The sequence below is a fragment of the Leptopilina heterotoma genome, unplaced genomic scaffold, assembly GCF_015476425.1.
Source record: "Leptopilina heterotoma isolate Lh14 unplaced genomic scaffold, ASM1547642v1 Lhet_52, whole genome shotgun sequence".
In the NCBI taxonomy this organism is placed as follows: Eukaryota; Metazoa; Arthropoda; class Insecta; order Hymenoptera; family Figitidae; genus Leptopilina; species Leptopilina heterotoma.
Genome location: NW_025111114.1, coordinates 3,244,253 through 3,257,235, shown reverse-complemented (window position 1 = coordinate 3,257,235; position 12,983 = coordinate 3,244,253). Strand labels below are relative to the sequence as shown.

General features: G+C 21.8%; 2 protein-coding genes and 1 long non-coding RNA gene across 3 annotated transcripts; 2 read left to right on the top strand and 1 right to left on the bottom strand.

The window, feature by feature from the left end:
- The first annotated feature begins 76 nt into the window (after positions 1–76).
- Positions 77–9,596, top strand: LOC122508027 (pre-mRNA-splicing factor 38A). Its single transcript, XM_043621098.1, has 3 exons — positions 77–420; positions 4,719–5,086; positions 8,684–9,596. The coding sequence occupies exons 1-3, from the start codon at positions 257–259 to the stop codon at positions 9,055–9,057; spliced, it is 906 nt and encodes a 301-aa protein (XP_043477033.1). The 5' UTR covers positions 77–256; the 3' UTR covers positions 9,058–9,596.
- Positions 9,377–12,826, bottom strand: LOC122508029. Its single transcript, XR_006302186.1, has 4 exons — positions 12,697–12,826; positions 9,922–10,014; positions 9,664–9,831; positions 9,377–9,498 (listed from the first exon to the last, which is right to left on the bottom strand). It is a non-coding gene; the product is annotated as an uncharacterized LOC122508029 (long non-coding RNA).
- LOC122508026 lies at positions 9,580–12,951 on the top strand. The gene is made up of 4 exons (XM_043621097.1): positions 9,580–10,016; positions 10,179–10,458; positions 12,477–12,652; positions 12,730–12,951. Exons 1-4 carry the CDS (start codon positions 9,582–9,584, stop codon positions 12,850–12,852), a joined length of 1,014 nt encoding a protein of 337 aa, XP_043477032.1. The 5' UTR covers positions 9,580–9,581; the 3' UTR covers positions 12,853–12,951.
- The last annotated feature ends 32 nt before the right edge of the window (positions 12,952–12,983 follow it).

Genomic DNA, 12,983 nt, shown 5'->3' with positions numbered 1-12,983 from the left:
GATATTGTAGACTGACCATACGGTTGTATAAAAAAACAGCATTGAGTATTGACCTTAATATTGATGTTATCACTACCCATCCCTGAAGGGACCAGTTGTTGACAAGTTGTCTTCAAGATCTGGAGGTTATAATAATTCATACAATTACGAAAATAATAAAAAAAGAAGTTGAGATATAAATGAAATGAATAAATTAAATTAAAAGAAAACTACTTCGAAATCTCACCGACTTTGATTTATTTCATTTACTTCTATAATGGCTAACCGAACTGTTAAAGATGCAAAATCGATTCGAGGAACAAACCCTCAGTATTTAGTGGAAAAAATTATAAGATCGAGAATATATGATTCTAAATACTGGAAGGAAGAATGTTTTGCACTTACTGCAGAATTACTAGTCGATAAAGCTATGGAATTAAGGTAATAAAAATGTTATTTATCCATCTTTTTAAATTCCAAAGATTTCTAACCTCAAATACTAAAATACTCATATGCGCACTCAAAGAAACTCCAACAAATTCAATTATTTTCAAAAGTAATAAAATTCTTCGGAGAAATTCAATTATGTTCAATAATTTTTTTAAATTCTTGTCAAAATTTCAATTATTTTTAAACATAATGAAATTCTGCTCCAAAATTAAAAAAAAATTTAAATAAAATTCTTGGCAAAATTTCAATTATTTTCAAAAAAATTTCTCAATTCAATGATTTTCAATATCTACTATTTTAATAAAATTTTTTCAAAAGAATTAAATTATTTTAAAAAAAATTTTGATAAAATTCTAAGCAACCATTATATATATTATTTTCATAAATAATAAAAATTTCACAGGAATTCAACTATTTACAAATTTTTTATAAATTTCTTTGCAATAATTCAATTATTTTCATAAATAACAAAATTTTTCACAGAAATTCAATTCTTTTTAAACATTTTAATAAAATTTTTCGCAATTATTTTCATGAATAATAAAATTCTTAGCAACTATTCAATTCATTTCGCATAAATAATCAAATTTATCGCAGGATTTCAATTATTTTTAATAGAAATTTTACAGGAATTAATAAAAAAAATGTAATTATTCTTAAAAATTTAATTTCAATTCCTCGGAAAAAGCAATTATTAAAAAAAAGTGTTTTTTTAAATTCTTTAGAAGAATTAAATTATGTCGATAAATAACAAAATTATTCCCGAAAATTCAACTATTTTGAGGGATTTTAATAAAAGGGATTTGAGGGATTTTTATTTTCATAAATAATTAATTTCATTAATCCTTATTAATAAAATCAGACTTTTGTCTGTACATTGCATAGAATTCAAAATTTCTATTATATTCCTTCTTTTTACACTCTAAGGAATGCGAAAATACTATTAAGAAAATTATGTGTGTATGTGTATATGTGTGTATGTGTGTATGTGTGTATGTGTGTATGTATGTCCGCAAATTTTCGACCGCGTATCACGGAAAAACGGTTCGATCGTTTGAAGTGAAACTTGGCAGTCTTTTAGGCATTAGCCTAACTTAAAATCCTAGCGATAGTAGATTAAAAAATATTAATATGGACGAAAGTTATGCCATTTTTTCAAAAATTCGAAAATTCGAAATTTTTAGTTTTTTCATATACTTTAGTGAATTGTACTTAAACTTGGTAAAGGGTTAATTTTAGTGTTTTTTATGAAGATTTAATCGTCAGAATAATAAAATTTTGAATAACAAATAAAAAGTGTTAGATTTAAATATTGAAAAATTAAAAAGTTTAAAAATTGAAATTTTTTTGTAATTAATTTTTATACGGTTGTATTTCTTAGGTCAACAATAAAAATTTGTTGTTGAAATCATAAGTTTACTTTCTTAAAAAAATTCTATTAGGTCAGAATATTAACAATATCCATATAATTAATATGAGACTTTTGTCAGTATGTTGCACAGAATTCAAAATTGCTATTATATTTTATTAATTAATGATCAAAAAATGAAAAACTCAAATTTCATTCTGATGACTAAATTGTAATAAAAAATACTAAAATTAACCCTGTATAAAATTTAAGTAAAATTAATGACAATAATTATTTCAAAAGATAAATTTTGAATTTTAAAAATTTTGAAAATATATAGCACTAGCTGTCATGTCGTACCCGTCTTCGACGGGTTTTAGTTTCTACCAATACATTTAACAATGTTTCTACCAATCTGCGGAAAATCAAAAATACCCGGGATAAATTAATTAATAATTAATAATTAATAATTAATAATTAATAATTAATAATTAATAATTAGTTAATTAATATTAATTAATAATTAATTAATTAATAATTATTTCTTAAAATTTAACATTTTTTTCTTCTCTTTTATATCATTAAGCTTCATTATTTTTGTACTCTTCAAAAATACTTTACTTATATTTAATAGTCTCCACCCTTTGGTAAAAAATCTAAAATTATGGAAAATTAGCAAAAATTCATAAAACCGAATTTATTAAAATTCAACATTTTTTCTTCTCTTTTATGGCTTTTGGCTTCATTATTTTTGGGCTCTTCAAAAATACTTTACCTAATTTGTTATCTCCACCCTTTGGTAAAAAATCTAAAATTATGGAAAAATAGCAAAAATGCAAAAAAATGAATTTCTTAAAATTAAACATTTTTCCTTCTTTTTATGGCATTTAGCTTTATTATTTTTGTGCTCTTAAAAAATACTTTACTTATTCAATAGTCTCCACCCTTCGGTAAAAAATCTAAAATTATGGAAAATTATCAAAAATTCAAAAAACCGAATTTCTTAAAATTCAACATTTTTCCTTCTTTTTTATAGCATTTAGCTTTATTATTTTTGTGCTCTTAAAAAATACTTTACCTAATTTGTTATCTCCACCCTTCGGTAAAAAATCTAAAATTATGGAAAATTATCAAAAATTCAAAAAACCGAATTTCTTAAAATTCAACATTTTTCCTTCTTTTTTATGGCATTTAGCTAATTATTTTTGTTTAATGTAGCAAATTTTTTACTTTACATACTGATCTTTAAATAAAAAACTTTAATAACTTTTCCTGAAAAGCTTGCTTAAAGATTAAAAATCACTATTTTCTTAGAAAAAAGTTGATCTAAAAAAACGAAAAAAAATTTCAAAATACATCTTTTTTAAAAATTTTATCGTAGAAATGGGTTGTATTTATCTGAAAAAGTTAGCTAAGGATAGTTTTTTCATTCATTTTACAAAAGATAAAAAATTTGCATTTTTTTGTTTTTTTGAATTTTTTGGAAAAATGTCATAACTTTTGTTCAAGTTAATATTTTTTAATCGGATAAGGCTATGATTGTAAGTTACTTTAATACCTAATAGACTGCCAAATTTCACTTTAATTGGTTGAACCGTTTTCAATTGATGCGCGAACAAAGTTTTGCATACAGACAGAGACAGACAGACAGAAATTTTTTTTACATTTTTAGAATTCTAATGTCTCAAAACGAAAAAATATATAAAAATTTTCAAGTTTGGAGCAATGTACAGATAGTAATCTGATTTTATTAATATAGATAATGTTCGTTCACATTAATAACTTTTAGTTTACTATAGCTACACTAAAAAAAGTTATATGATTCAAGTAATTATAATTATTTGAAAAATAATATCTTATTTAAAAAGTTTTTATTTCGATCTAATAAGAATTTATTTCGTTTAAATAATTTTATTTAGTTGAATCAAATAAATCTTAATTGGATTAATTAAATAAATACTTGACTCTAATAAATAAATTTATTTAACACAAATCATTTCTAAATTTTATATTTTTTCATGGATTGCTTCTAAACTTTCTATAGTTGAGTATTACATGTTATTTAGTCACATTTTAGCATAATTTTTCAAAAATACTTTCTTATAACGAAGATGTAAGTATAAAAATGTTTTGAATATCAAAAAATTGAAAAAATTATAATTGATACCAATTGCTATGAAGCTTAATTCAATAGTATTTGTGGGCTCTCTGATTTAACTTTTAGAGATATCTTGATCAATGTAAAGACAAAAGTTAAACACGGTGTTTATTTTGGTTTAAAACAATTTCCGGCTTTGTCCAAATTTTTCCTGGTTTACTGGACGGGTTTTTTTTAATAATACATTTAACAGGGTGCTTACCAACCAGAAAAGACGTAAAATATCAGGGAATTTAATGTAACCAAGAAAAACTGGATCTACTTGCTATTCAATTAGTTCGAATTAGACTGTACTATAACTCAAAAAACTGGAGGAAATTTTAGATTTATTTTAATACATTATATTGATTGAAGTACTACAAATTGAGAAATATTGTTTTCTGCATTTGAATTAGTTAAAAATAACTAATTTGATAATAAAAAGTCGGTCACTGTTTCAAATGGTATTATTTTCCTAATGAAATAGACAATAGTAACTAATTATTATTTTTTCCCTGTCAAATCAAATTCCCGGCTATTTTCCGGTTTTCTAGGTTGGTAGATACACTGTTAAGTGCATTATCAGAAACTACAACCCGTCGAAGACGGGTACGACAGCTAGTAATAAATAAACTATTCTTAAAAATTTTAATAAAATTCTTTGAAAGATTTAAATTATATTAAAATTTTTTAATGAAATTCTTTATAATAATTACATTGTTTTCAATATAATTTTAGTAAATTTGTTTTTGAAAGAATTCAATTATTTTTATAATAACAAACAAACTACTTTTTATGTTTTAGATACATCGGGGGAATTTACGGTGGAAATACAAAACCGACTCCATTTCTATGTTTAATTTTGAAAATGCTTCAAATACAACCGGAGAAAGATATTATTGTCGAATTCATAAAGAATGAAGAATTTAAATACGTGCGTGCATTGGGAGCACTTTATATGCGTTTAACTGGAACATCATTAGATTGTTATAAATATTTGGAACCATTATTCAACGATAATAGAAAATTGAGACGTCAAAATAAAGACGGAGTATTTGAACTTGTTCATATGGATGAACTCATTGACGAACTTCTCAGAGATGAAAGAAGCTGCGATGTTATTTTACCGAGAATACAAAGAAGACACGTCTTAGAGGAAAATAACGAATTAGGTAAGAAAAATCACGGAAAATAAAATTAAACCTGTCTAAATGAATTCAAATCTCTAAGTTTTAATAATCGTTGTATTCCAGTAATCTGTTTGCAGTTTGAAGTTAGTTGTTGTTAGCTTTTTTGTTTCCTAACTTTTTTTACTAATTTTTCTTTTTAAATGTTTGGGTGATTCTCCTGAAAGGGACCCTTTTTTGGTTGAATTTCCAAAAAATCAAATTATTCTTTTTTTGTTACTTTTTTTTCATAATTAAATTTAGAAAATATTTAAAGATAAAAATATAAGCTGCGCAAAATTAATTTTCAGAAATAAGACCTCCAAGAACATTTTATTATCATGTGTTCTAGAGGTTAAGTATAATTAATTATAACTTTTAAATTAATTATTTTGTAAAAAAAACTCGGTAGGAATATTTTTTTTTAAATAATAAATTGTTATGTTTCAATTTATTGCACTTTTTGCTTTTATATTTTATTTTTATTAAATTAATAATTTAATTTGAGGGTTAAATATTTCAAAACAATGATTAAAAATCAAAAACAAAAGAAAACGCATATCAAATATAAAAAAAGGCTTCGGAGATGAATTCATAATTTAATGAAAAAATTCTCATTTTTTTTAATTTTAAAAATATTACAATTTTTTTAACAATATTTTTAGTTTTTAACATCAAATATTTTCACATAGATTACATATTATGTTTAAAACGTTAAAAAATATGATGTTGTTATATAGAAAACGAGGCTTCGGAGATGAATTTAATTTTTACTCTCATTGATAATACTATTTTAATTAATAATTTCAATAACTTTTTTTATCTTATTTTAAACAAATGTAAGTAAAAAATAATCGTTATGTTCTGAACTTTAATTTGATATATATCATAAATATGTTGAAATTATTTATATACGTTAAAATATATTTATAAAATATACATTCTGTTTAACCAAAATTCGATGACAAAATTAAATATGTTTTTTAAATAGGAAGAACTTTAAATATAAGCAATAGAAGATTATATAAAGATAGATAAATCTTCGTAGATTATAAATAAATTTTTTTTTAAATTTAAACTTGATAAAATATTAATGAAAAATTAATTTAAATAATGAACCTCATGTTGGAGACACGTGAAGTGGTCCCTTTCAGGAGAATCACCCGTTTAAAGTTTTTAAATTAATATACTGAAAATCATTGAATTCTTGTAAAGTATTTATAAAAAAAATTCGAAAACAATTGAATTTTATAAAGAATTTAATTATTTTAAGAAATAATTCAATTTTTCACAGGAGTTCAATTATTTAAAAAAGTTTTAATAAATTTCAATTCAAGAAATCAATTATTTTAAATACAATTTTAATTTAATTCCAGGGAAAATTAAATTTTTTTTAAAACATTTTTTTAAATTCTTTGAAAGAATTCAATAATACCAATTTTAAATAGTAAATTTTTCACAGAAATTAAATTATTTTAAATACAATTTTAATAAAATTCTTCTCAAAAATTCAATTACTTTTTAAAATTTTGCAAAAATTCAATTATTTGTAGAAATAATAAATTTGTTTCGCAGGGATTCAATTATTTAAAAAAGTTTTAATAAAATTCTATTCAAGAATTCAATTATTTTCAAAAGTAATTAAATTTTTGATGTACTGAAAATCATTGAATTCTTGTAAAGTATTTATAAAAAAATTTGAAAATAATTGAATTCATTTCAACAGTTTTATCATCATATTTTTCAATAATTGAATTCTTTCGAGAAAATGTTATTAAAATTATATTGAAGATAATTTAATTCTTGGCCAGATTTTTATTGAAAATTTTTAAAATCCTAATTGATTTGTTTTTAAGAATTTATTTCAATATTCTTGAAAATAGTGCAGTTTTTTTTAATGATTTTTACTGAAAATTTTGAGAGTAATTGAATTATAAAGAATTCAATTATTTTTAAAAATTGTAATAAAATTCTTTGCAAAAAGTCAATTTATAAATAATAAAAATCTTCGTAAAAAATTCAATTATTTTTATATGAACAATAAAATTCTTATCAGGATTTTACTTATTTTCAATACAATTTTAATTGATTTCTTCGAAAATTTCAATTATTTTTAAAAATCTTGTAAAAATTCTCCGAGAAAATTCAATTATTTTAAAATAAATTAGATTTCTCACAGGAGTTCAATTATTTAAAAAATTTTTTAAAAAAATTCAATTCAAGAATTCAATTATTTTTAAAAATAATGAAATTTTCGCTGGAATTTAATTATTTTAAATACAATTTTAATTTAATTCCAGGGAAAATTAAATAATTTTTAAACATTTTTTTTAAATTCTTGGGAAGAATTTATTAATATCAATAAATAATAAATTTTTCACAGGAATTCAATTATTTTAAATACAATTTTAATAAAATACTTCTAAAAAATTCACTTTTTTCAAATTTCGCAATAATTCAATTATTTGAAGAAATTTATTTATTTATTTATTTAAGTAGTAAACGGGCTTACAAAAAATAAATGCCCTTTCGTACAAATTGTAAATTTTTTCGCAGAGATTCAATTATTTAAAAAAGTTTTAATGCAATTCTATTCAAGAATTCAATTATTTTTAGGAATAATTAAGTTTTTGGTATATTGAAAATCATTGAATTCTTGTAAAGTATTTATCAAAAAATTTGAAAATAATTGAATTCATTTCAAGAATTTTATCAGCATTTTTTTCAATAATTTAATTCTTGACAAGATTTTTATTAAAATTCTTTAAAATAATTGAATTGTTTTGAAGAATTTATTTCAATTTTCTTGAAAGTAATAGTTTTTTTTTTAATAATTTTTCCTGAAATTTTTGAAAGTAATTGAATTTTATAAAGATTTTCTTTTAAGTTTTTAAAATAATAGTGTTAAATAAATTAATTAATGATTTATTAATGTAATTAATGATTTTCCTGTTAAATTTATATTAAAATTATTCATAGAAAATGAAATTTTTTTAAACAATTTTATTAGAGTTTTTGTAATGAAATTTTTTGTTTGAAGAATTTCATTAAATTTCCTAAAAATAATGTAATTTTTTAAAGTAATTTTAATTGAAAATCTGGAAAATATTACAATTTTTAAAATAATTTAACCTATTAGAGAAATTTTATTATAATTATCTTGAATATAATTGATTTTTTTCCTAGAAATTTTACTAAAACTGTATTGAAAATAATTGAATTTCTCATTAAAATTTTATTATTTGCGAAGATAATTGAATTCTTGACAAGAATTTTACAAATTTATAAAAATAATTGAATCGTCTCGAAGAATTTTTTGTCAGAATTGTTGAAAATAATTGAATGTAAATAATATTTTTAAAATTAATTGTAGGTATTCTTTCGACTAATTTTTTTTTTATTTTTGAATAATAATAAACAAGAATATTTAATATTATGTACTTAAGTAAATTTTTTTAAATCTGTAATCATTCAAAAATTAATGTTTATTCTTGAAAATATAAAGTTTTTTAATTTGCAAAATAATAAGAAATGGAATTTGCTAGTATTTTAATAATTTTGAATATGTTTTATTTAATTTTCTTTTTTTTTCTCTTTTTTCAGAAGGTAAAGTATCGGCTCTCGAAGACGATATGGACGAAGCAATTGAATCGTCATCTTCCGAAGAGGAAGAGGATTTACCGACAATGAGAGTCGATAGTCGTAAGAGGAACGATGAGTACGATCGTGATCGTGATCGCAATAAAGACAGGGATAAAAGATATTCAAGAACGGAGAAGAGATCGGATCGAGAGAGGCAAAGATCGAGGAGTAAGGAGAGGGACAGAGACAGACGACAGAGGAAGAGGAGTCGATCGCCAAAAATACAAAGTACAACAATTAAGGAGAAAGAAAGGGAGAAGGATCGTCATCGAAGGGAACGAGAAAATGATCGAGGTGGAGGAAGAAGAAGAGATCGCGATAGACCGAGACATTGATTGTGGAATTTATACATCCAATGTTTTTTTTATACGAACATTATTCTCCACGAGTGTAAATTTTCCAAATATTTCATTAATTTGCATTACAATAATTCAACTAAAATACTAATTTCCGTTGAATTTCTAATAATGAACTTTTTTCAGTATAAATTTAATCAATTTCTAAAGTATTTAAATTGTCCATTTAAATAAATTTATTAATTAAAGAACAATTTTAACACTTTTTTTTTTTTTTTTTTTGCTAAAAATAAAAATATTTGGAACAGTTTGAAAAATCTTACCTTTCGTGTTAATTATTCCAAACGGAAATTGTCCCCTCATGTCTCTTCTCTCTACTTGAAATAATAGCTCAGTTATGGTCTCTGAACTGTTCTTTGTAATTTTTCAAAGTGTGTTAGTTTTAAACTAAAGTTCATTATAGTTTCTTGTGTGTAAAAACTGAAAAAAAATTCATTTCATTCGTTTAATATTAATAGCAAAAAAAGAAAATGTTATTATAGAATTTTGAATAAAATTTCATTATGAAATTTTACAAATTTCTCACTATTTACTTATGTTCTTTGATTGAACAGAAAATAATAAAATCCGAGTGGGTTGAATTACCGCAATTTTCAAATAGTGAAAAAGTGTATAGAACATCGATTCAATTAGATAGATTTTTTCATTCGCCACGCAATGAAAGTGAAATTATCACTCGACCTCCTCCTCCTCCTTCTCCTCCTTCTTTGATTCAATTAAATTATCAAAGAGTTGATAAATTTCATAAAAATTCTGAAAAAATAATTTATCATCAAGGATTACAGAATTTAATTTTAAATGACACTTTATGTACAACAACAACAACAACAACGACAGTTTTACCTATTGATCTGACGACGGAATCCGTTAAAAAATCAAAAAATACTACATCGATCGATGGGAATAAAAATATTGAAAAAAATCGAGATGACGCACCTGTAAGAAATATATTTTTTGAATTAAGTCCTTTTTTTGTACTTGAAAATAGAATTCTTTTTATTATTTACTTTTTACTATTTCTTTTACTATAATACTTCTTATTTTTTACTATAATTATTCTTCTTTATTTCATTATTTAAATAGAATTTTTTTTCTTTTAGAAGGAACAATTAAACAGAAGAAATAAATTCGAAAAAGAGGAAGTTTATCAAACATGTTCGTCTGATGAATCAAAAACGGTTTCAAATGTTTGCAAAAATTCACAGGAAGAGGAGAATTTTTTTAATGAAACAAAAAATGAATCTAGTAAACGCTTTTTGTATTATTTACCAGTGACACTTTTTAAAAATGTGCATTTGATTTTGAAAACACAGCCTCATAGTCTTAAGGGGAAAATAAAGTTTCTAAGAAATTTTGAAAAGGTTCTTCTATCCGAAATTGGTGAGTCAAAAATATTACTATTGCAGACTTCGCAGTCGATAATTAATTTTAAAAAAGTAGCTTTCAATCTAAAAAAAAGTAGCTATCAAAAAATTAAGATTAACAACCAAAAAAACTAGTTTTAGACACTTCACAAAACTGACAAAAATTCCATTCTATATTTTATTTTCCTGACTTTTTCCTAATTTTCATCAAAAATATTATTTATTTATTTCTTATCCTGCTAATAAATTGAATTCCTGCAACGAATTTTATTATTCATTGAAGAATTTAAATATTTATAAAAAAAATTTTTTAAATAATTGATTTTTTTCGACTAATTTTATTCAAATTCTAATTTAAATAATAGAATTCCTGAGAAATTTTTATTATTCATGAAAATAATTGAATTCTTATGAAGATTTTTACAAAAATTTTTTTAAATAATTGAATTCTGTTAGGGAATTTTATGAAAATAGTAGATATTGAAAATCATTAAATTGGAAAAAGTTTTTAAAAATAATTAAATTTTACAAGAAATTCTATTAAAATTTTTAAAAATAGTTGAATGTATGTGTGTCATTTTACTAAATCTTTTTGAAAATAATTAAATTTTGTAAAGAATTTTATTAGCGAATTATTTATGTAAATAATTCAATTCTTGGGAAGAATTTTGTAAAATTGTATTAAAAATAATTGAAATCCTGAAATGAATTTTATTATTTATAAAAATAATTAAATTTTTGCAAAGAATTTTATTACAATTTTTAAAAATAATTGTATTCCTGAGGAGAATTTTATTATTTATGAAAATAATTGAATTAAGTTGTGAAAAATTTTATTAAAATGTTTAAAAAGAATTAAATTTCTTTAAAAAATATTCATATTTTTTAAAAATATGTAATAGAATTGTACATACAAATCATATACAAATTGTTTTAAATAATAATTTTTTTTGAAATATAATAAATATTATGACAATTTTATTTTAAATAATTGAATTCTTGCGAACGATTTTATTAGAACTTTTTTAAATAATTGAATTTCCAAGAAAAAATTTATTACTTTTAAAATTAATTGAATTCTTGTAATGAATATTGTTATTTATGAAAAATAATTGAATTTTACAAAGAATTTTATTAAAATAAAAAGAATAATAAATTATTTCAAAAAAATTTAATTAAAATTGTATTTAAAATAATTGATTTCTTTCCAACAATTTTATTAAATTTTTACGAGGAATTGAAATTAAAATTTTTAAGAGTAATTACATTTTTTGAGCAATTCCTGTAAAATTGTATTAAAAATAGTTGAAATCCTGCGATGAATTTTATTATTTATGAAAATAATTGAATAGTTAAGAATTTTATTAGAATTTTCAAAAATAATTGAATTCGTGAGAAGAATTTTATTATTTATGAAAATAATTGAATTAAGTTGCGAAAAATTTTATTTGTGAAAATAATTTAATTTTTCGAGTAATTAATTAAAAATAGTATTAAAAATAATTGAAATTCTTCGATAAGTTTTATTATTTTTTATGAAAATAATTGAATTCTTTCTTAGAATTTTATCAAAAATTTTTTTAAAGAATGTAAAAATTGAATTTCTATGAAAAATGTTATTATTAGTAAAAGTAATTGAATTATTGTGAAGAATTGTATAAAAATTTTGTTAAATTTTTGATTTTTTCGAAATTTTTATGAAAATGATATTCTAAATTAATTGAATTCCTTTGAAAATAATTGAATCGTTTTAAAGAATTTGATTATAATTATTGAGAATAGTCTTTTGCTTTCTAGTATTAGCAAATTTAAAGTAGTGGAAATTCTCAAAACGAAAACAGAAATAGTAGCTTTTAGTAGCTGAAATTATAAAAAAATACCCAAATAGTAGCATAACGTAAAAAAATTAGTAAATAGTAGGTTTTAGTAGATGAGTGCGAAGCCTGCTATTGAAAATTGTAATTTACTTTAGATTTGAATTTAATTTTGACATATCCATAATTAATTTTTTATCTCTTCTCTGAATATTAACAGAAACAAGATTAGCGGCGTCGATTGTACCTTATACGAAAGTAAAAAAAAATTCTCGCGTTCGAAGGTTCGACGAGCATCATCACGATGAAGATTCTTTGGGTTTCCCCTCATTGGAAGGAGCACTAATGGCAATTTCATTTCTAACTTTCGCCGTTTACCTCGTTCGATTAATAATGGTAATTAAATGAAAATAATAAAAAAAGAAAATAAATTCAAATACCTAAATAATATAATTCCTCGACAATAATTCCAGTTGCTGTTTCAAAATTTCGCTTCCCCAACTGGAGGGCAAACGCTCTTTCTCGGCAGGAGAAAAAGAGCAACCAATCACTTGAATGATGACGCAGAAAGAATTTTGAGCTATTTATACAAATAACTTTTAAAATTATTAATGTACAATTAATAATAGATACAATTAATATTCTAATTTTTCAATTAATTTGTATCAAGTAAATTTTTAATAATAAAACTATTCATCAATAAATACCCAAAATTATTAATTGAATT

Excerpts from the sequence above, each read along its gene's own strand:
- LOC122508027 (XM_043621098.1), top strand. The coding sequence starts at position 257 with ATGGCTAACCGAACTGTTAAAGATGCAAAATCGATTCGAGGAACAAAC. Across the intron at positions 421-4,718 it reads GATAAAGCTATGGAATTAAG|ATACATCGGGGGAATTTACG; the intron begins GTAATAAAAATG and ends TTTATGTTTTAG. Across the intron at positions 5,087-8,683 it reads AGAGGAAAATAACGAATTAG|AAGGTAAAGTATCGGCTCTC; the intron begins GTAAGAAAAATC and ends CTCTTTTTTCAG.
- LOC122508026 (XM_043621097.1), top strand. The coding sequence starts at position 9,582 with ATGAAATTTTACAAATTTCTCACTATTTACTTATGTTCTTTGATTGAA. Across the intron at positions 10,459-12,476 it reads GGTTCTTCTATCCGAAATTG|AAACAAGATTAGCGGCGTCG; the intron begins GTGAGTCAAAAA and ends GAATATTAACAG. Across the intron at positions 12,653-12,729 it reads ACCTCGTTCGATTAATAATG|TTGCTGTTTCAAAATTTCGC; the intron begins GTAATTAAATGA and ends CAATAATTCCAG.